This window comes from Polypterus senegalus, chromosome 6 (genome assembly GCF_016835505.1).
Source record: "Polypterus senegalus isolate Bchr_013 chromosome 6, ASM1683550v1, whole genome shotgun sequence".
Classification (NCBI taxonomy): domain Eukaryota; kingdom Metazoa; phylum Chordata; class Cladistia; order Polypteriformes; family Polypteridae; genus Polypterus; species Polypterus senegalus.
This window is the reverse complement of record NC_053159.1, coordinates 62242118-62267119: the sequence shown is the minus strand read 5'-3', so window position 1 is coordinate 62267119 and position 25002 is coordinate 62242118. Positions and strand designations below refer to the sequence as shown.

General features: G+C 36.8%; 1 protein-coding gene across 3 annotated transcripts in view; it reads left to right on the top strand.

Annotated features, from left to right (window-relative positions):
* The window catches only part of wrap73 (WD repeat containing, antisense to TP73), a 69077-nt gene that overhangs the window by 21926 nt on the left and 22149 nt on the right, over positions 1–25002 (top strand). For 2 of the 3 annotated variants that reach the window (XM_039756097.1, XM_039756098.1), the window contains one exon: positions 17797–17913. In XM_039756097.1, coding sequence (XP_039612031.1) covers positions 17797–17913 — 117 coding nt within the window. Of the gene's footprint in view, positions 1–8510; positions 9218–17796; positions 17914–25002 lie in introns of those variants that run through there. The other variant, XM_039756099.1, reaches the window with a different exon arrangement.

The window sequence follows — 25002 nt, the reverse complement described above, 5'->3', positions numbered from 1 at the left end:
GGTAGGGAATTCCAAAGTCGAGGAGCAGAGCAACTGAAAGCCCTGCTCCCCATAGTGGCAAGACGGGGGACAGGGACAGAGAGAGAAAGACAAGAAGAGGATCTGAGACACCGAGATGGGATGATGATCTGTACCAAATCAGAGAGATATGGTGGAGAGAGATGATGAATAGCCTTAAATGTATACAGAAGTATTTTAAAATTAATGCGATATTTGACCGGAAGCCAATGGAGCTGCTGCAGAACAGTGTTGATGTGGTGAATAGAAGGGGTCCTGGTGATAATACGGGCAGCAGAGTTCTGAACACGTTGAAGCTTATGAATTGGTTTTTGAGAGAGACCAAAAAGAAGTGAATTACAATAGTCAAGCCGAGAAGTAACAAGGCTGTGAACAAGAATGGCAGTGGCCTGTGGAGTAAGAAAGGAACGGAGACGATTGATGTTACGCAACTGGAAATAAGCAGACCGAGTGACATTATTGATGTGTGAATTAAAAGACAGAGTACTGTCAAGGATGACACCCAAACTTTTCACACATGATGAGACTTTTTGTCTCATCAGTCCACAAGGTATTTTCCCAAAAGTCTTGGCAATCATTGAGATGTTAGCAAAATTGAGACGAGCCCTAATGTTCTTTTTGCTTAACAGTGGTTTGCGTCTTGGAAATCTGCCATGCAGGCCGTTTTTGCCCAGTCTCTTTCTTATAGTGGAGTCGTGAACACTGACCTTAATTGAGGCAAGTGAGGCCTGCAGTTCTTTAGACGTTGTCCTGGGGTCTTTTGTGACCTCTTGGATGAGTCGCTCTGCTCTTGGGGTAATTTTGGTCGGCCGGCCACTCCTGGGAAGGTTCACCACTGTTCCGTGTTTTTGCCATTTGTGGATAATGGCTCTCACTGTGGTTGGCTGGAGTCCCAAAGCTTTAGAAATGGCTTTATAACCTTTACCAGACTGATAGATCTCAATTACTTCTGTTCTCATTTGTACCTGAATTTCTTTGGATCTTGGCATGATGTCTAGCTTTTGAGGTGCTTTTGGTCAATTTCTCTGTGTCAGGCAGCTCCTATTTAAGTGATTTCTTGATTGAAACAGGTGTGGCAGTAATCAGGCCTGGGGGTGGCTACGAAATTGAACTCAGGTGTGATACACCACAGTTAGGTTATTTTTAACAAGGGGGCAATTACTTTTTCACACAGGGCCATGTAGGTTTGGATTTTTTTTCTCCCTAAATAATAAAAGCCATCATTTTAAAAACTGCATTTTGTGTTTACTTGTGTTATATTTGACTAATGGATAAATGTGTTTGATGATCAGAAACATTTTGTGTGACAAACATGCAAAAGAATAAGAAATCAGGAAGGGGGCAAATAGTTTTTCACACCACTGTATATGTGTGGACAGAGGCAGTGGTGCTGTAAGAATTATGTTTTTGGACTTCTCTAGCGCCTTCAACACCATCCAACCTCTGCTCCTTAGGGATAAGCTGACTGAGATGGGAGTAGATTCACACCTTGTGGCATGGATTGTGGACTATCTTACAGACAGACCTCAATATGTGCGTCTTGGGAACTGCAGGTCTGACATTGTGTGCAGCAATACAGGGGCGCCGCAGGGGACTGTACTTTCTCCGGTCCTGTTCAATCTATATACATCAGACTTCCAATATGTCTCGGAGTCCTGCCACGTGCAAAAGTTCGCTGATGACACTGCTATTGTGGGCTGCATCAGGAGTGGGCAGGAGGAGGAGTACAGAAAGTTAATCAAAGACTTTGTTAAATGGTGCGACTCAAACCACTTACACCTTAACACCAGCAAGACCAAGGAGCTGGTGGTGGATTTTAGGAGGCTTAGGCCCCTCATGGACCCTGTGATCATCAGAGGTGACTGTGTGCAGAGGGTGCAGACCTTTAAATATCTGGGAGTGCAGCTGGATGACAAATTGGACTGGACTGCCAATACTGATGCTCTGTGTAAGAAAGGTCAAAGCAGACTATACTTTCTGAGAAGGTTGGCATCCTTCAACATCTGCAGTAAGATGCTGCAGATGTTCTACCAGACGGTTGTGGCAAGTGCCCTCTTCTACGCGGTGGTGTGCTGGGGTGGCAGCATAAAGATGAAAGACGCCTCACGCCTGGACAAACTTGTTAAGAAGGCAGGCTCCATTGTAGGATTAAAGTTGGACAGTTTAACATCTGTGGCAGAGCGACGGGCACTAAGCAAACCCCTGTCAATCATAAATAATCCACTGCATCCACTTAACAGTGTCATCTCCAGGCAGAGTAGTAGCTTCAGTGACAGACTTTTGTCACTGTCCTGCTCCACTGACAGACTGAGGAGATCGTTCCTCCCCCACACTATGCGACTCTTCAATTCCACCCGGGGGAGTAAATGCGAACATTAATTTTATTTTAATTTTTTTTCATTTTATTACTATTTAATTTAATATTGTTTCTTTGTATCAGTATACTGCTGCTGGATTATGTGAATTTCCCCTTGGGATTAATAAAGTATCTATCTATCTATCGATCGATCGATGCTTCGTCAGGAACATTTGTACCAATCTCTCTTTTGGACTCCTAAAAAAACAAAAATGATGTTTTATGATGGATTTTGTGCCATTTGTATTAATTCATCTCTGCTTTTCAATCTTCCCATATTTTTTTCTTGAACAGTTTGTTTTTTTTTAAACTGCATGTTTTTCTCCCTCCTGGTACAAAGTAGCCCTACCCGTTGATTCTGTCAGAAAAAAAAGATAAAAGTAAAAAAGTTTCAGTTATCTCGCGGAAGACACACGCTTTATTAATGACACATAATTATCTAAGTCTGTAACAACCTCCCAAATTGCCGATCATGATCGTCCAAAAAATGCCCTGAAGGGTATTAGCCATCAGGTCGACCTGTCATCCAGCGTGAAGTGGAAAAGGTGCTTGAATTTAAATTTTATTTTACTCTTGATCCACATGACCGATTGTGCTGATTTTTTCAAAAAATGTGTTAAATACTTGCATCAAGACATGTGCAAAGTATTGTGTAATTTGGTTTTATATTTTTAAAGTTATTAATATTTTTTCAATTTTAACTGCCCCAGTTACTAATGTTCCAGATTTTAAATCTATAATAAATCGTGATTTTAATTAATGGTGACACTTAATAACCTTTAGTAATTGAAAAAGGATGTTTTGATGTACTGTCTTTCCTTTTTAAATTATAATTATCTTCTTTTATCTGCTCAGAAAGTAAAAAAAATACTTTTGGGAGCATTTGTATCTTTTATTCTTAATTAAGCATATTTTGGAATAACTGATCAGTTTTTAACAGCTGGATGTCGTTTATGTATTAGTACACGAATGTCTCTGAACGTCCTGATCGTTTTGATGGTCCATGGTGAGCAGAAAACAATCCATTCAAGTAGCGGCACTTCAGCAAAAACTCGCAAGAGATAATGCATGTTGAGACGGCTTTATGAGCGCTCATTTCCCGGTGGAGCGCCCCCTAGATGGTTCTATTTTTTTTTTCTAGCGGCACTTCATCAAAAACTCGCAAGAGATAATACACGTTGGGACGTCTTTATAAGCGCTCAGCGCCTGTTGTAGCACCCGCTAGATGGTTCTATTTTTTTCCGTCACCGTTGTACTATACTGTACATGATTTTAATATTTAACCCTTTTCAGAATATTGCGTGATAGGTGTAATGAGTGGATATTTTTGCCTATTGATTTTAAATGTCTTATTTTTACTGCTTTGTTTTACAGAAGCAATATGTTTTTACGCAATGGTCGTGCACGAATATATCTATACTAATAAAAGGCAAAGCCCTCACTCACTCACTGACTCACTCACTGACTCATCACTAATTCTCCAACTTCCCGTGTAGGTAGAAGGCTGAAATTTGGCAGGCTTATTCCTTACAGCTTACTTACAAAAGTTGGGCAGGTTTCATTTCGAAATTCTACGCATAAGGGTCATAACTGGAAGCTATTTTTCCCCATATAATGTAATGGAGTCTTGAGTTGAAGATGGGGGGCGGAGTTTCGTGTGACATCATCACGCCTCCTACGTAAGTACGTAGAGCACAAGGAAGAACTCCAAACAGCGATCAGCACAAAACGCCATTTCACAATTGAGAAGGCAGAAAAACATTATGAAGCAAATGATGCATACAAGCATATTCATAAGTACAGCTACTGCGGAAACAAAGCACGGCGTGAACCGTAAGTTTATATTAAATTAAGTTCATAGGCTACCACTAGCGCTTGTAATTTAGTGCCTGCCCATATAAGGCCGCCCATCAGCGGCAATCCAATACAAACACTGCCGGTAAATATTCACGTGTGAAGGACTGTGCTTATGCAGAGGAAGATGAGATGGTCAGGGTGGTGTTTGGCACAAACTCAGCAAAACTGCGAGAGAAACTTTTAAGTGCCGGGTCTTAGCTGACATTACACGAGATGGCACCAGTACAGCTGGGAACCTTCGATGCAAGAACACCAAGCTGCTCACGTGAACTGACGCAGTGCACAGACAAAAGCAACAGTTCCAAAGAGTGCTGAACAAAACCGAATTACACAATTGAGAAGGCAGCAAAAAATATGAAGCGCCTTATACATAGAATCATATTCATAAGTGAAGCTACTGCGGAAACAAAGCACACGGTGGAAAAAGTGAATGTCCTGCTAAAGGAAGACAGTGTAAAAAAAACCCGTGCATGCAGTTTGTCACATCACAGATAAAAAGGAAGACGAGCTGTTTATTGATGCAGTAAGGAACTAATCGATGAATGAAACCTCTTATCTTTACAACAATTGACAAACACGGAATGTAACTTGAACACATCCTACAAATACGAGCCTGATTGAAAGAAATAATGATAATCAAATCCTTGATGACAGCAACATTCAATAACACTCACAAAACAATTACTGTATATTGACAATCATGTTACGTTATTTTTAAAATGTTCCCTTTTCTTTTTCATAACTTCTACTTCTCCACTGCGATACACGGGTATATATATAAATGTATATATATACCCGATCTACAATACATACTTTAGCATAGACAAGCCACACGCTGTGGCGCAATTGTAGAGTCTTAAGCCTCTAACCGACATTTGAGGTTCGATTCCGAGAGGGGATGTACTGACTATGTAGCGCTACCCGATTCATTTTACCTTCGATCTCCTTGGTTTGGGACGTATGAAAAATATTAGGTTAACGCAGAATCATGTTACGTTATTTTTAAAATTTTCCCTTTCTTAGCACAAGCACAGCTGAGAAGCTTCGATGCATGTACTCCATAACGCGTTAAAAATAACGCATTTAATCACACTTTCAATTCCAAGCAAACGGAACTTTTGTCAATGCATGATTTCCTGGTACATCCATTACACTGATGCACACATCACAGCTACAAAAATGTTAGAGTCGGAATAAAGCGCTCCTACGACTGATCATTTCGACTTCCCAGCGAAGCCTTGATAAAAGCATGGTTTTGTGCACACTGAAAAGCAAGCAAAATTAGATGCATTACAGAAAGCGGACTTTGTGGCTCTTACTGGGGATCATTGGACTTCCGTGACTGTTAGTAATTCTAAATACATCTAATTACAAAATGTTCAATGATCACACTGTTTTAGCCTAATGTACAAAATAATTTTGGCTAATGTTACTCAGAGTTTAAAGAGTAAGCTGGTCAAATTACCTTTTATGTTTCTGACTTATTTTTTAAGAAGAAAACTGCACTTTATGGTGAAATTTTGGTTATTATTATTTAAAGACAATACTATTTTGCAAATGTACTTAAAGTACTTAAACTACCACTTTATTTTTAACCAGGGATGATATTTTTGTTTCTGTTTTGAATTCAAATGCAGTTTAAAGGCTTTTTTTCAGAAATTAAAACAGCTTCAGTTTACAATATTCATGTCCATGTCTATTATTTGATTCTGTCGCCCACTAAAACCGTTTTAAATAAAAAAAAAAACATTTGCGATTTGGGGCAAATTTACGTGCGATTACATACGATTAATCAAGATTAATTCTTACACAGCCTCTAATTAATTGGAATAATTTTTTTAATCGAGTCCCACCCCTAATATATATATATATGTGGATATATATATATGTAGATTTGTATATATATATGTGTATATACAGTATATATGTAGATATGTATATACAGTATGTATATATGTGTGTGTGTGTATGTATATATATATATATGTTTATATGTATATATATGTTTATATATGTGTCTGTGTGTGTGTGTATATATATATATATATATATATATATATATATATAAAATATAAGCCAGCAACACTCATATCAATGACAAAACAATTACATTAACAATCATCTTACGTTATTTTTAAAATGTTTGCTTTTCTTTTTCATAAATTCTTTAACACACTACTTCTCCGCTGCGAAGCGCGGGTATTCTGCTAGTATATATATATTTTATTTTAATAATAAATATAAGTCGCTATATGAAATATAAACTGATAGTACTGATACGCAGAATAATGGATTTCAGGTATGAAGAGCCTTGCTTGGACATCGAGAAATGGAGCTTTTCACTATAAATAATATACCTATATATATATATATATATATATATATATATATATATAACAAACGTGATTTTTTCTGTTAGCATCTTATAAAATAAAGCTGAGCGTGTTAACCTTACTGTCCGGAAGTGAATGAAATGACAGCTGCTGCGAGTTTTCAAGCATACTGGATGAAGACCTACGAAAACTTGGAAGCTTCACTGATCTTTGACATCATATATAAGGTAAGATTTTTCATGTTTTGTGCTTTCTATACATTGCTTAAGTGTTTTGTTTTTTTTTGTACATATTTAACTTGTGCATGTAATGTATTATATAATTAAGATGCATTGTGATGTGAACTAATTAATCAAATTTGTCCTTTCATTCTTTTACTTAACCTGCTTCCTATGGTCTCATTAATAACAGTGCACTGCTTAAAAATGCAGAAATATATGCATTTGAAGCATAAGGTAAAGCTATAACAAAATCCAATACTAATCAATTTTTCCATCCAGCCACCTTATAGGGCAAGGGACAGCTGAAGCCTATGCCAGTCCTTCACAGGGTGAACACACACACACACACACACACACACACACACACTCTCTTCCACACACTCACACATCAGGGCCAGTTTAGTGTTACCCACCCACCTAACCTGCATGTCTTTAGACTGTGGGAGTAAATCCCCATGAACATGGAGAGAACATGAAAACTCTGTGCAGGAGCACTTGGGACATAAACCTTGGTCTCCTTGTTATGAAGCAGGAGCAACACTACTGAGTTACTCTGCCATCTGATGATATTCATTATAGAAAAATCCATCCATCCATTTTCCAACCTGCTGAATCCAAACACAGGGTCACAGGGGCCTTCTGGAGCCAATCCCAGGGCACAAGGCAGGAACCAATCCCAGGCAGGGTGCCAACCCCATGCATGACACACACAAACACACCAAGCACACACTAGGGCCAAGTTAGAATCGCCAATCCACCTAACCTGCATGTCTTTTGACTGTGGGAGGAAACTGGAGCGCCCGGAGGAAACCCACACAGACACAGGGAGAACATGCAAACTCCACGCAGGGAGGACCCAAGAAGCGAACCCGGGTCTCCTAACTGAGAGGCAGCAGCGCTACCACTGCGCCACTGTGCCACCTTATAGAAAAATGAATTCTCTAATTAAATAGCTTAGTGGTGTTGAGGAATTGCAGCTAATATAGCCTTACAGAAAAGGAATATGACACACCAGTGAAATATGAAAAAGCTTCTGATATAAATCTTGAGCACAGAAACAATCAGAAGTTTTTTTTTCTTTTTCTTTCCATAGTTAAACAATTTTTTTAAAATATGCATTTAATTTGAGGATTCTACTTAATTGTAATTCATGCTTTTCCACGCTAACATATTTTGTGCATTTTCTTTAACCCTTCTGGATGGCATGATTGTTCAGCTCGGTGCCACAGTGGCAGTGCATTTCTCTTGCAGTTAGGAGACCAGAATTCTCATTGCAGGTCCTCCCTACGTGGAGTCTCCATGTTCTCCTGTGTCTGCATGGGTTTCTCCAGGTGCTTCTCCCCCACAATCCAAAGACATGCAGGTTATGTGTATTTGCCAGTACTGGACTGGTCCTGGTGTATGTATGTGTGTGTGTGTGTGTGTGTGTGTGTGTGTGTGTGTGTGTTCACCATGTAAACTGAACTGAACAGATGCTGTTCCTGCCTGTAGTCCTTGCTTGCTGGGATAGGCTCCTGCTACCTGCAACCTTGTCCTGGTTTAGAAAGAGGATGGTTAAATGGATGGATTGCTTTGTGAGATTTATACAGCAATGGGGTCTGAATGTTATCACAAGTAGGGTCTGTCAAATTCAGATAAACAATCAATGAAGTAACCCACAAGAATGCAATATCTTAGTTAGGCCTGAAGCCTTTCAATACAAAACAACTACTGAAAATATAGTTAGTACAAACAACATAACACATATGTTAATGAGTTAACGTGTTCAAATACAAACTTTAAAGATGACAGGTTCATTCTGAACTAAGAACATATGACTGTAAAATCATGAAATTCAGAGGTCAGACAATGTAAAGATGATCATCTGATTAGAGAGCGTGCTGGTATTGTAGAAGAGCAGGGCCAAGACGGGCTGATTCTGTACCCTTTTTAATGGAAGAGAGAAATCGATCTTTAAAACAAATCGCTTTTCTTACACTGCCTTAAGAAAAATGCTTAAATATTACATTGTACAAGTTAAAATGACTGTGATTGTAAACTTGAATAAGCAGGTTTTGTAAATGAGCGGATGAACAAATAAAATAATTTAAATTTCACATATTCTTTAATTTGTCAGGAAATGGAAAGAACAGAAAATTCACAATATATCTCATTGATTTTTTCAGCTGCTGTATTCTTGTACAACACTTCAGGGGGCAGTGTGATAATGGAGAAGTGCCACCACATCATGGCATCGGGCCCAACAGTAGAAGAGAGGGTGAAGAAAGCTTTAGGCAGCTGCCCTGAAGGAGGGGAGATGGCAGAGACGTTTCAGATCACTCACAGTCTGACAAGAATGAAATCTGAACGCAGAAAAACAAACCTGGAGTACCTCAGGATCACAAGATGTCAACTGAATGTGTGGCTTTAACATCCGGTCAGAGTCTGTTACTGTGAGTTTGAAAATGTTTATTTCACTGATTCATTATTGCATTATGAATTAAATATTTAATTATTATGACAATTGTTTTGTTTAATAAAAAATCTACACTGACATTGTAGTTGTAATATTTTGTTCAATAAAAATATTTTTTCCTGAATTATGTTTTTGTATTATTTGTTCTCTGTTATTTTGTTTGTGATTACATTGTTTGATGGAGTGTATAAAGCATTTACTTTAGTCTGGTATGGACTATTTCATTATAAAATATACATTATTTTACAAAAAAAAACAAATATGTTTAGTGAATGGAGGAGGGTTGTTGTGAATGTAGAGTTTTATTTGAAATTTCAGTTTTACAAATTTGACTTAAACTACTTTGTGAAAATTAAGTTTGCATGGTGACATGGTGGTCTTTGCCTTATACTGTAATAATACAGTTACAATTCTCCCTTATGTTGCCATTTTTAAACATAGTTTATTTAAGTTTAAATATAATATTTTAAGGACTTTAAAACTTAGAAATACTATTCTGCATTTTTAAACAGAATAGCCATTGCCTGACATTCTGTGATTGCACTTCTATATGTTTTGGGTGTACAGCACCAGTCAAAGCACATGGAAAAGAAACTTTGTAACTCAAGGTACCCTGATTGAAGTGACCATACATTACAGGGAAGAAGAAAAGAAATTCAAAAATCCCACTAGTTTTCAGTAAGTTGTATTAATCAATAACTTAATATAACCAGGTGCTGGCCACATTTGCACAAGGCTTGTCTCCATTAAAGTTTTAATTCACTTTTTTGCATTTAAAACTATTTAGTCTGAGTTCCAGTGGAGTGTTACATAGATAAAGCAGTCTCAGTGGTCGTGTGGTGGGCCTTAGGGAGGAGTAGAAACAACTTGAGACACAAATCAGAGTTGTGTTAGGCCTCTGACACGTCACTGTGCGTTAATAAGAAAACCTTGGTTATCAATCAATCGTTATTGCTAGGATTCCTTATATTCTTTTACTTTTTATAAAACTCACATTAATTTACTAGGCCTTTGATTTCCTTTTTTCATATAAAACTACAATATTGTTAATCATTATTAATATTTTCTGTAGTGACCTAATCCTCCTGACAAATTTCTCTTTCTTGAAATTGCATCTTCTTGCAAGCCTCAGAGGGGAAGCAAAATTTACTTTTAGTACAAATTGAAATTACTTAAGCAACAACATTTTTAAAAAGCAGAAATACACCAAATCAGCCCTGTCTTTGTGAGACTTCAGGATGTTTGCAGGTGTGCCTTCGATCACAAAAATACACAAATACAACATGAAATTTACCAGCAAAACACACTGACTTTTAAAACTTGAAGCCTCACATCTTAGCTCATGTATCAGACATCAAGACCTGAACAACAATCCATCAGGATTAGAGCTCGGCCTAACAGTCCACCTCATCTTATCTTGCCAGTGAAGAGAATAGGAAAGAAGGAGAGGGTGCAGGAGTGACATTAATGACTCAATATAAAAGTTAAATATGTCTGTATAGCTAAAAAAAATTCACATCTATCTGTGTATTAATACTGTAGTGTATCCAGCATGAAGTATTATGGTGCTATAGCCTTTCAACAAACAATGTGCTAAAACCAGGAACCTACTAAGGTTAAGATTAATGTTTAAAACAAATATAAATAGAAAAATATTTTTAAAAAAATCACCTTTTTGTGTTACAAAAGTGCCAATTGTGTTACAAAATTACCCTTTTTTGGCTTGTTACTTAGAAGCCTGACTTGTGTTACAAAAAGGCCCTACAAGTTACAAATGTTCCCTGTGCTGTGGTACAAATGTGCCTTAAAGTTACAAAATGTCCCTACTAGAGGTACAAATGTTCCCTGTAGGTTACAAATGGGCCATTTAGTAGTTACAAAAAGGCCCTAACATCCATCTATCTATCTATATCTATATATATATATATGCCAGCAACACTCATGACAATGACAAAACGATTACATTGTCAATCATGTTACGTTAGTATTAAAATGTTTCCTTTTCTTTTTACTTCTCCGCTGCCAAGCGCGAGTATTTTGCTATATATATATATAATCCCAGTGTGATGAAAAGGCTTAAAACTTATCGGGTACATCCATTTTATTACCATGCTTATTTTAACATCACCTGTTTGTTGTCTTGTAATCAATATTTAACCCACTTCCTATTGTCCGAATGACTTGAAATTTTGCACATTTACTCACTTCCGATGACAATACATGAATGAATAATCAGTTTCACTAATTGATCAACTAATCCATGTTAATTAAGAAATGAAATTTTCATATGATGAATAGTTAAAGATTTCAACAATAGATGGTGCTAGTAACGAATATAAATATTAAAGGAAGTGTTAAAATCCATCCATTTTCTAACTAGCTGAATCCGAATACAGGCTCACGGGGGTCTGCTGGAGCCAATCCCAGCCAACACAGGGCACAAGGCAGGAAACAATCCTGGGCAGGGTGCCAACCCACCACAGAAGTGTTAAAATATTGATTATACTATTATACTAAAACAAACCCATGACTAAAAAGTTGAAAATAATATATACAGTATACCTTCGTTTATCGCGGTTAATCCGTTTAAGACTCTACCGTGATAAATGCATTTCTGCGAAGTAGGATTCTTTATATATCGAATAATTTCGCAGTTAAGGCATAGAAAACCTGTTTATGACCTTCTAAATATGTTTTTTAACATTAGAGCCTTCTAGACATTAAGATGAAAATCTGCGAAGTAAAAACCATACATTTATATTGTTATTTTTATATTGACATGCTTGGGTAACAGATTTGCACAGAAACACAGGATGTTATAGAAACAAGGACTTTAAAACACTGCAAACAAACATTTGTCTCTTTTTCAAAAGTTTAAACTGTGCTCCATGACAAGACAGTGATGACCGTTCCGTCTCTCAATTAAAAGAATTCAAAGGAGTGTGCGTCAGGAGCAGAGCATGTCAGAGAGAGAGAGAGAGAGAAAAGCAAACAATCAAAAATCAATAGGGCTGTTCGGGCTTTTAAGTATGCGAAGCACCGCCTGACAAAGCAGCTGCAAGGAAGGGAGCAATGTGAAGGTAGTCTTTCAGCATTATTTAGAGGAACGTCTGTATCCTCTAAGCCAGTGTGCAAACAGCCCCTCTGCTCACACCCCCTCCATCAAGAGCAGAGAGAGTAAGAGAGACAGAGAAAAGCAAACGATCAAAAATCTATATGTGCTGTTCACGATTTTAAGTATGCGAAGCACCGCGCGGGAAGCATATCGTATATCATTGAGGAGTTGTATTTAATACGTGATACGTGCTCTGATTGGGTAGCTTCTCAGCCATCCGCCAATAGCATCCCTTGTATGAAATCAACTGGGCAAACCAACTAAGGAAGCATGTACCGTAAATTAAAAGACCCATTGTCCGCAGAAATCTGTGAACCAGCGAAAAATCTGTGATATATATTTAGATATGTTTACATGTGAAATCCGCGATAGAGTGAAGCCGCGAAAGTCAAAGCACGATATAGTGAGGGATCACTGTATATACTTTTTAAAAACCATGCCAATATTAAGTTAAAAAGTGTACTAAAAAAGTCTTTCATACATTACTTGTAAAATAAAAGCGTGGGCACTTTTGATAAGATATTAAGAAGTGTTTTTGGAATGTTGATTGATGAAAAGCGCCCACACTTTTATTTTAAGAGTGATGTATGAGAGGCTTTTTTTACTTTTTAGTACACTTTTTAACTTAAGCATGGTTTTTAAAAAGTCAAAAATGTCATTCAGTATTGATCCATGCCTTGAAATTATACACATATTACAAAAGAGTTTATCCATGTCCTTTTAAGAAGGGGAAAGAAAAAAGCAAACCATTGTTGTGAGGTTCAGTCATTTTAAAAGAGGACTGGCTGTGTATCTCACTTTTCCAAGTTGTCCTCCTCTGTGGCATTCTTTCAGCCCCAGAGGTATAGATTTACCTCTGAAACTCATTGCCAAGCTGTGTTATTGACATTGAATGATCACGCCTAGATTTGAGTCGCTCCTTTCTGTAGACAACTTGTCAATACTAACTGAAAAAAGTCATACGATCACTTTCACTGTATGGAAGCTTTTTTCTTTAGTTTACAAGGATGCTGCTGCATTGATAAAGCACTTGTGTGTGAAAATGAGTGAGTGAATGAAAATGAATAATTACATATATCCACCTTAATAAAATAAGTGCCTGTCTGTCCATCCGGTTACCTTGTCTCCGCCATTCCAAAAGATGGAACATCACAAATGTTAACATTTCTTTTACAGATTCCATACCAATTTACAGAGACAGGTGTATTGCATGGTACACAACAAACATTAACAGTGAGGTCTAAGTTGATTACTAGATGGGTAGCACAGCATTACATTTAATTTAGTGACAAGAACTGAACAGACATTATAGGCATCTACCTATCCCTGTTATTCAGGGCAGCTGGAGCCTATCCCAGCAAGGATTGGATTTAAGGCAGGAGCAATCCCAAGTCAGAGCACCAATCCATCGAAGGGTGAACACACACACACGCACTAGGGCCACTTTAACAATGCCAGTCAACTTAACCTATAAGTGTTTGGACTATAGACAGTGGGAAGAAAGTAGAGCACACAGGAAAAATATGTAAACTCCACCCATTGAACACTAAGGGTGCAAACTCCATTCTCCTTCACTGTGAGAGAGCAGCACCCTCTGATGTCCTTAATATGTTCCATCCATTAATTTATTTTTCTCTGCTATAGGCATAACAATAATAATAATAATTAATCTATCCACATTACTATTTATTACTGAGTTTAGTTGGAGCCTATCCCAGCAAACATAGGGCAGAAGGCAGGAACAACACCTGGATGGGGCACCAGTCCATGCTAGGGCAAACACACACACACACACTAGGATCAATTTAGCAATACCAATTTACTTCAGTTTAACCAAGTTGAAGTTTAGTACAGATGTTTTTGCATAGGCAGAGTGGGCTGTCATATCTGCTTCACAGCGCCAAGTTCTCTTTGCTATCTCCATGCTCCCCCCATTTATTAATGGATTGATTGGTATTAGGGAATGTCAATGTGTTTTCATCCTTAGCTGCTTTGTTACCACATCTATAGCAAGCACAACTTTTCATGCATTAAAAAAAAAAAATCAGAAATTTATTTGTTGTGCTTCAATCTGATCCATCGCACACGCTGCCTCTTTCATTTTTTAAGGTGTTTTTTTTAAATGGTGCGCATGCACTGCATAGCACATCATGTCATGGGTTGTTATAAGTCCACCTATGATGGCTGCTGCAAGTCGAGAGACAAGCAATAAATGTATCTTTACCTGGAGAAAATAGTACCAAGAATGTGTGATTAAAGTGTATTATTTATAATTTGCTGTTGATGTCACAAGTATGCCACTGAAACTCGGAAGGCACGTTTTATTTACATGAAACCTTTACTGCTTTAAAATTGACTTATTTGCTAAGTTGTAACACTTTTCATTATATTACTGTACCCTTTAGGTACATTATGAAATGCAACAACAAGTTAAGCGTTTCTTAAAATGTATGAAATATGCTTCACTTTAGAACACAGTTTCATGTGGCGATCTAACATTTACTATGATTGTGGGGGAAAAAAAACTTTGACTTGAAACTTATTAAACTTATCCTTTAAGTAGAAGATCCTGTTTATGTCTGAATTTTCTTTACTGGTTCTGTGAGTGGTCTCATAATTGGATATGCAGCATGCTTTCTTGCTCAGATCACCAACAGATCCAATCTCCAGAACAAGGATGGGGAACCTGCAAGCCCCACCAGCCAACATGAAATGACCCACTGGATGCTTCCTTATTTTAATGTATATCATTTTTTTGCTGTTTTCAGAAAGCTGTTTGTTATAGTTTCCCTAACTATAATTTCTATAAACAAACTGCAACCTTAAAAGAAAACAGTCAAATGTATTTTGCAGGCAAAAATGACACAATTTTCAAATGACACAATTAGCTACCATAGACCAGCTGTTTTGTCATCATCCAATTGTATTTATAAATGATTAAACTGGTCTGTCTTGTAAGTATTATTTAATGTGAAAATTGACAAATCAAAGAAAAGTCAAAGCTGAATATTCTGTCATTCAACAGCAATAATTGATTTCACCATCATTATGAAGTTCGGTTGGAATAAAAATTTGCAGCCTCTATGTCTTCAGGGAATGACTTTGCGTACCCCTTCTCCGCACTAATTCACAACAAGACTATGGGGAGATATCTCAACTAGAGTTTTATCACTGACGTTATATATTGCATCCGCTCTGACAACAGCTGACACAACCTCAGTTATTCGTCCTTAGTTTCCATTTGAATCTAGCATGCTATCCCCAAGGTCTTTTTTTTTGTTTTTGTTTATTTTTCCCCTCCAGTTTGCCACAGTAAAAGTAAAGGGAAGACTGTATCCTAAATTTATTTATTTTGCAGTTTTGTCACTAGCATAGTGACACATCTTGAACACAAAGATCAAACATATAAGGAAATATGACAGTGCTTAATTAGGATTGCTTTGCACAGTTAGTATCGTTTCTTTGGCCAAAAAACAATTATCTTAAGTTTTTACATTATCACATGCTGTTCCTGTCTCTTGTATGAAAAGCGGTTTCCCAGTCTGTAATTTATTTCCAACCACCTTATGATTTTGCAACTTTTAGCATTATATTCTCAGTCCCTCTTTAAACTTTCTGCTACCCAAACTTCGAGATCAGTACTTGTTTGGTGCTCCAATACAATGTAAGTACCAGCAAAAAGTATTGGCACGTCCTTACATTAAAGGCATGTGTTAGTCTTGAAATCCTTTGATCTTTCCTCACACTCATTTCATAATTTCTCTCCTAATACGGTATCTCAGTACTGAAAACCAGTGTCTATTTGTTATTGCTGGAGTCCCCCATTTTGTTTAAAGATTCCACACTTTTTACCATAATAAATCAGCAAATTCCTACTGTTCTTTCAATATATATGAGGAAAAAAGTAGCTATCGATTTTCTCATTATACTGTAGGGTCTTAAATATAAATACATAATTTGTGCATGCTTTGATGGCAAAATATTGAGACCAGCCATTTTTGTATATGTTAACTTGTACAGTATCAAAGTTAAATGAGGAAGTTAGAAATGATGATGATATGGATTGCCTGGTATTAAAAACACCATACACATTAAGCACACTGTGCACCGGGTGGACTAGATACCTCTCCATTGTAGTGCATACTCACACACCCACCCACATCCACAATTACTCTTTAATGACATGATTTAGAGTCAACTATTAACTTTAAAGTGCCTGCAGTGTGGGAGGAAATCAAGCCCACACCGATGCACAGAGACTGAGAGAACTTGACAGAGGCAGTAAGTATTAAAGTTCAATCATGTGCAAATATAGGCAGGTTTTAGGTGGCTATCTCTGTACCTGTGCTTCATCTGTAATTAATACAAAATGAAATGCCGAGTATACTTATTTCCAAGCAATATTTACATATTACTCTTTGAACACTTCCACACTGAGCAGACATTTGTGTGGACTCTGCTCATGCTGTTTTGAAACCAGAGTCAACTAGTCTAATAACACATTTCCTTATTGGCAAAGCAGATTCACATAGACAAACAAATATGAGGCAGTAAAAACAGCTTACTTCACCACTAAAGATGAATTCACAAACACTACATCTGCTGAGCTTGTTAAATTTTTGTGGAAAATGTATCAGTATAACATATGAAGTGACAAAAGCAATGCAAGATTATAGGTTTCATATTTTTATAGTATTAGAGTAATTCTGATGGAGTCTCATTAAGTTGAGTTCATTCGTGACGTAATTAATCCAATTAAAGTCACAAGTCTAAGTTCTATGTAGAATTTTGGGTAGGTTCAAATATAAGCAATATCAAATGTCAAACCTTTTGAGATGCTGTGAAAATAACACAATAAAGACTATTTTACCAGGAGTGTAAATATTGAACCTTCAACTGAAAAAAAAAGATACTCTTAAATTGGGATTAAATGTACATAGTAATTTCTGAAGAGCAAATGTCATAAATCTAACAACTTAACATTTTCAAAAATGTATTCTGTATTATTTTCTATTTACTGATCAGGACACACTCACACTGTGTGTATGTGTATAAATATATTTAATGCATAATAAAATGGTGATGACTCTCAGCAATGTATAAATAGTATACATACATGTAAGTGAATCTCTTAACATTGAGTTTCTTTGTGTATTCTTGACATTTAAAAGTAGGTTTTGCAGCTAGATATGGTTTCTGACCATTCAGTTTACCACAAACAAGTGTGTTCCATTTCTCTGGTTTGCTTTGCAAAGAAGGGTTCTTTTTCATTTTTTTAAATACTGAGTTATAAATTTAAATTTTCTGTTTCTAATTGATATTCTTATAAAAACATCCTTGTATCTATTACTTTTGGAGATGGTTCCAGTTTTAGATCTTTATAGTGAAGTGCATTCAAGAAATTGTGCTGAGAAATAAGATTCTCAGTTTTTGGTTCACAGGTATGGTCGATGGAGCAGCCAGATTGGCACTGCAAAATAGATGAAGGTTCTGCTGGTCTAGTAGCTGCACGATGGAGCCCAGATGGACGACACATTCTGAATACTACAGAGTTCCATGTAAGCCTTAATTTGTTATTGCTTGCTCTAGCAGCATCCATTGCCACAATAGAGGGAAAACAAACTAGCACCAGATGTATTGTCTGTCCTTAGGTCATTTAGAATATAGAACAGCTGAAAAGGGGAAAAAACAAGCGAGGTTTCTTTCTCGTGTGCAGTGAAATTTTAACAATTTTGTAAATTTGTGAAAGAAGGCATTGCTGAAATTCAGAGTACTTACAACTTGGTGACATTATCCTTGTTTGGTGGATTGAACTCAGAGTGGAGTATGGTATGCTGCTTCTGCATGAAACTTGATTAATACAGAGTTTAATCTTAAAAACCTTTTTTTTTTATTTCTGTAAATGGCCTAGGCAGTATTTTTATACAACTTTTTTCCCATTACATAAGTCAAACAATAATAGTCAATGAGTACCTGGCTTCATGTCCATTAATAGTACATAAGTGAAAGAATTTCCCTGTAATGAAGCAAAACAATAATAGTTACGTCAAGTATATTACAAGCAAGTTGACAAATATTGATAAAGCTAAAATAGCTAATTTAAACAGGTATCGATAGTTAGTTAAAGAATGAATTAGGGAAACTGACAGAAGTAAAGGAAATCTAGAACAGATTAAAAGACATTCAGCAAGCAGCTTAAAGTGGATAATCAGCAGTACTTTCAGCTATTGTGTTGTTGCTATAATAGCAGTAGTGAGAATATCTTTAACAGTAAATACAGACACTTAGAGAGGTCCATTATGTATTACATGGGTATCGTGTTTCATTTAAACTACTACTACTAGCAAAATATTATTAATAAGCTTGAGGCTAATATAGTGCAAGACCTGTATGATGTTGGACCTTTTGGAGACAGCAGCTTAAGATCAGGTTTGTGGAACCTGAGGAGGAAATAGATGCCGTGTGTTTTATTAAAAAATTTGCAGATCTTATTCAGGCGACAGGCTAGAGAGGGAGGAACAGCTAGGTTACACTGCGATGTAAGGACATACTAAGAGATGCACACTTTCCAGGGGTAGCAACACTAGAGTTGGGAAGAGTCCAACTATTTTTCGGACCTTTCAGAGCTGGATGTTTGACTCTGATAACTTTGCGGTGATAGGTAAGGATAAGGAGCCCCTATGGGCCCTCTCAAAACCCGTCCCCACAAAAAGAGAAGTGGTAATAGTGAGAGACTTGGTCATTAGGGGAATTAAAACAGAGGTTTGCTTCAGGGACAGGGAGTCTTGTATAGTATGCTGTCTCTAAAGGGCAGCTTCAGCAGGGGTGAATCTTGTTATCATTGTCTATGTTGGAACAATATCGGCACTAAAGTCCCAATATAAAAAGTTAAGAGCAAAGCTGAGAAGCAGAACTGACAAAGTTGTGCCTTGTGATATTCTACCTGTGCTATGTGCCAATCCAATTAAGACTGAAAAGACTAAAGGTTTAATGTGTGGCTCAGATCGTGGCGTAGAATAGAAGTGCATAGATTTATGGGAGATTAGGATACTGATGAGACCTGTTCTGCTGTGAAAGAATACTGGAGGGGCGCTATGAATAGGTTAGTCAAGGATTGTTTAAATTAGGGAATGAGGGTGCAGAGAATTTAGGATAAGCTAGATGTATAATTTCACATAAAGGTATAAATGCAGATATCTAAAATAACTTGGACATTTCTATCCCACGATTTAAAAGCCACAAGTAAAATATACATTAAATACATCAAAATGTACTTTTCTTAATGTCAAAAGTATTAGGAATAAATAAGTGTGTTGGAGTTGTATGTAGCTGCACATAATTCTGGTACCATAGCAATACTGAAACCTGGCTAAATAACAGAGATGGAGAAAACTATAAAATATATGATTATACATCTTTTAGGAAAGATGGGCTGTACCATAAGGTGGGGAGGTTGCCATTTGTGTAAAATAGTGTTTGAATGCAAGTCGTCTTAGATTTAATGGTGAACTGCATTTTACTGAGTATGTTTGGATTTCGCTAGATAGTAGTATCAATAGGGCCCTAATACAGGGAGTGTATTATAAACCCACCAATGCAGACATTGATGTCAATATATATTTTTTAATATAGTAAAAATTAAAGGTTTGGGTGGATATACAGTCATGTGAAAAAGTTTGGGAACCCCTCTTAATTCTTTGGATTTTTGTTTATCATTGGTTGAGCTCAAAGTAGCAACTTCCTTTTAATGTATGACATGCCTTATAGAAACAGTAGTATTTCAGTAGTGACATTACATTTATTGGATTAACAGAACATGTGCAATATACATCATAACAAAATTAGACAGGTGCATACATTTGGGCACCCCAACTGAGATATTATATCAATACTTAGTTGAGCCTCCTTTTGCAAATATAACAGCCTCTCTAGACGTCTCCTATAGCCTTTGATGAGTGTCTGGATTCTGGATGGAGGTATTTTTGACCATACTTCCATACAAAATCTCTCCAGTTCAGTTAAATTTGATGGCTGCCGAGCATGGACAGCCTGCTTCAAATCATCCCATAGATTTTTGATGATATTCAAGTCAGGGGACTGTGATGGCCATTCCAGAACATTGTACTTCTCCCCTCTGCATGAATGCCTTTTGTAGATTTCGAACTGTGTTTTGGGTCATTGTCTTGTTGGAATATCCAACCCCTGCATAACTTCAACTTTGTGACTGATGCTTGAACATTATCCTGAAGAATTTGTTGATATTGGGTTGAATTCATCTGACCCTTGACTTTAACAAGGGCCCAGTCCCTGAACTAGCCACACAACCCCACAGCATGATGGAACCTCCACCAAATTTTACAGTAGGTAGCAGGTGTTTTTCTTAGAATGCGGTGGTGTTCTTCTGCCATGCAATGCGATTTTTCTTATGATCAGATAATTAAATTTTTGTGTCATCAGTCCAAAGCACTTTGTTTCAAATTGAATCTGACTTGTCTAAGTGAGCATTTGCATACAACAAGCGACTCTGCGGCGTGAGTGCAGAAAGGGCTTCTTTCTTATCACCCTACCATACAGATGTTCTTTCTGTAAATTGTGCTGAATTGTAAAACGATGTACAGGTACACCATCTGCAACAACGTGTTCTTGCAGGTCTTTGAATGTGATCTGTGGGTTGTCTGTAACCATTTTCACAATCCTGCGCATATGCCGCTCCTGTATTTTTCTTGGCCTGCCAGACCTGGGTTTAACAGCAACTGTGCCTGTGGCCTTCCATTTCCTGATTACATTCCTTACAGTTGAAACTGACAGTTTAAACCTTTTAGATAGCTTTTTGTAGCCTTCACCTAAACGATGATACTGAACAATCTTTGTTTTCAGATCTTTTGAGAGTTGCTTTGAGGATCCCATGCTATCACTCTTCAGAGGAGAGTCAGAGGGAAGCACAACTGTTTAACTATATTATGGAAAATTCTGATTACTCTAAAAATAATAAACTGTGTAAGCTTTTAGGCATGGAGTCAGTCCAGAAGCGGATTGGCAAGTTTAAAAGTGTTTTGTATACAATGCAGAATACGTTCATCACAATATTTAAAAGCAGTAAGAGAAAAAGAAAACTCTGTGATGGGTAAATAAGAAACTGAAAAAGAAGCTGCAAAGGAAGAAACAGGTATATAAAATGTACCTGACAAATAACTCCACTACACAGGCCTTATGAGAGAATGAGAAAAGGTAAAAAGATGACCCCAAGAAAATCTTTTATTATTTTAGTATTAAAAGAACTGAAAGGAGGAGGTGAGATGTATCCGGAACAGTAAGGGTGAACTAAAATAATAAGTCATGAAATAGGAAATTGTCTGAACTTGTGATTTTCTGAAGTGTACATATTTGTGAATAAGTAGATAGAACCTCCCAACAGTAACAAGGAGTATAAAGGAGATACAAGTCCAAATATAAAGAGTTAAGAACAAAGCTGAGAAGCAGAACCGATAAGGTTGTCTTCTATGATATTCTGCCGTTGCTATGTACCAGTCCAGGTAAGAATGAGAAGATAAAGAAAGGTTTAACACATTGCTCAAATATTGGGGTAGAATAGAGGGGCATAGGTGATTAGGACATTAGGGCACTGAAAAGACCTATTCTGCTGTGATAAGTTCCATATGACCAGGAGGGACACGATGAATAGGTTATTGGAGAATGGGGTGGAGAAGTATTGCTTAGATTAAATAGGCTGAAATCTAAAAAAACTGCAGAGACAAGAAATCATTTATTGTAGAGTGCATAGTGAGATTTGTTAATACATATATAAACTATTGATGCCTACTTTTCAAATGTCACTGCACAAGAGAAAGTCCCTAAGAAAAGGAATTTAGTAAATATAATTGGATACTTCAAAAAAGGTGATTTGGCTGATCCAAGTAACCGTAAGCCATTAAACTTAACATAAATAATGGGTAAATTCATGGACGCCATTATTGAGGCAAAGATTGAGAATCACGACAAGAACATGTGTATTGGTAAACGGTCAGCATGGGTTTAAGAAGGGGAGGTCGTGTTCTGTTCTTACACAGGAATTCTGTAGAGAAGCAACAAAAGCATGCAATCAGAGAGGTGCATATGATCCTATTTATCTTGATTTTCAGAAAGCTTTTGATAAGTTACCACCTGAGCAGTTAGTCATTAAACTAAAAGAAATGGGAATTTAAGATACAGTGTGCAAAACTGTCTTCACACTAGAATCCCTGAAGCCTACAAAAAAAGTTGTAATGCTGGGCCACCTTAAATTCCTTCAGACCTCTTCATCAGCGTCTTTGTTTTGTAAATGTGTCAATCAGCTCAAACAGCCTGCTATCCCACCCCCCACTGTCTCAGCTGAAGTCAGTTGCAAAGTTCTCCTAGGTGTGAGGTGTCATAAATTGTATAAGGTACATATATCTATTTGGAATGCATACATTTCATATGTTTTCTGTGTCTACAATGATCTGGGTAAATGCTGGATGACAGGGAATGCGAGGCAAGAAATGCTGAACAATTAACTCGAACATAAACTGTTTTCATGCTGTTCTAATTGGCAAAATGCTGATGTGAAGTGTATAATGCATGTACACTGAAGTCCAAATATCAAATAAACACTTTCAAAAAAGGTATAACAAAACAAGTGTGCTTTTATTCAAGTATATAACCAAAGAAAAATAAATTCTTCAATTTACATGTTGCTGTCAATGAGTAAAAAACAAAGCTCAAATATCAATTGACAGAACGTCAACTGTCTGCTTGGCTGGTTTAGAGGTAAGAAGTACTGCCATATAGGCAAAAGATTGCTGGTTCGAGCCTGGGCTCTCCTTGCTTTGAGTAATGAGCTGCTGCTATTATTAATAATAATAATAATAATATTATAAAAACATAAATTTGATTTGAGTCTGAAACACCAGAAAAAAAGGATATAGTTATGCTTTTCAGAATTATATGATGTCAAGTGTGGTATATTCAAGGATCAGTCCTGGAGTTGCTGTTCTCTTCAATATTTTCCCTATAAACAATCTAGATAAGAATATATAATCATGAAATTTGCAGATGATACCAAACTAGGTGAAATAACAGAAAGATTAAATTTAATGTAGGTAAATGCAAAATATTACATTCAGATATAAATATTAGATATGTACTGTATACACAATGGGCAATTTGAAGCATGAAAGTAAAACTTATGAGAAGGACCTATGAGTCACAGTGGACTCCTCACTACATCTAGACTCCATTTTATGAAGCAGACATAGCAGTGATTGAGAAAGTACAGAGAGTAGTGACTAGGCAGATTTCAGGACTGCAAGTTATGAGTTATGAAGATTTTTTTTTTATGCAGAAATTGAGATGTCCTATCGTGGTTGAGTTATGATCACTTGGCTCACTAACCATGGTGGTAAACTGTTAAATTCAGAGACACCCTCTCTGAGCCAGTAACAGTGTTATTTGACTATAATTGACTGTCTTAACAGATGTACACTTAAAACGTGCATTCTAAAGAGTGGCCCAGTGGATCGTCTTTGAAATTTACACTTTGGTTGAACTGAGTTTTAATGTTAAGTATTCTAAATTGATACTTCACTTCTAGTTTTTTATACTGTAGAGGTCTCAAGTCCAAGTCTCAGGTGCTACACTATAGATACTGTCGCAAAATTCACACCAGATATGACCATATAGGGGTGCTTGCAATGGGTGTTACAATACTTTTTTCTGATAATGAACTTAAAACAGCTGATGAAATGCAGCATCTTACCATTATCTTTGGCCTCAGTTGAAACATGTACGACCATTAAATTCTAATAAAGGGCAGAGGCAAAAGTTTTTTTTTCACGTATCAGTAATACTTTTCCCCCTTTAAAATAATACACTGAAAAGTATGTAGTCAATATGTATCTGTTTAATGTGTTTTCCTTGGGATGTCATTTTTTGTTTCAATTCCTAGTTGGTTTATAAGGATGCTACTTGTACAAAGTAAGTTCTTGGAATCTAATCCATTCTGTGCATGAGTATAAGAAACAGCTTGCCCTGAACAGATACGAGATCGCCTGTCTGGTGTGAGCGTTACTGAGTATATGGACATCTAGACGTGCTTATTTATTTATTGCAGAGCTGTAATCCAGATTCTGCAAAATATCTTGATAAAAATGTGCGTTTAGATGTTGGGGATGGATCTGAGGAATGTTCACACACTTCTCATTATTTCAAGACGTTTTGTGTAGACACTCTTAGGGGCCAATGCTTTTTCTCAGGTAGAATCAGGAACTTAGGAAGAATCCACCAGAAACTTTGTACACTCAGTAAAGCAAAGAACAGCATGTGTACAGTAACAACACAGTATTTACCAACATAGATTCAAAGATTGACCTTGTACATATATATTTCACGCATTTAATGTGCACTTAGATTGGAAAGAGATAACAGTAATCTTAATTGCTGTTTTTATGCAACCTGGCACTCATTACTTGATATCAAGCTTGAAAGAGTTGAATAAGTATCTTATTGACTAACTTGTCTGATATATTTCAACATTACATTTTAAAAGTACTAATTTTGCAGTTTCCACTTGTAATACACCTTTATCATGTAAATGATGGTTAGAACAGTTCCTGAAGACTTTTTTTCATTAT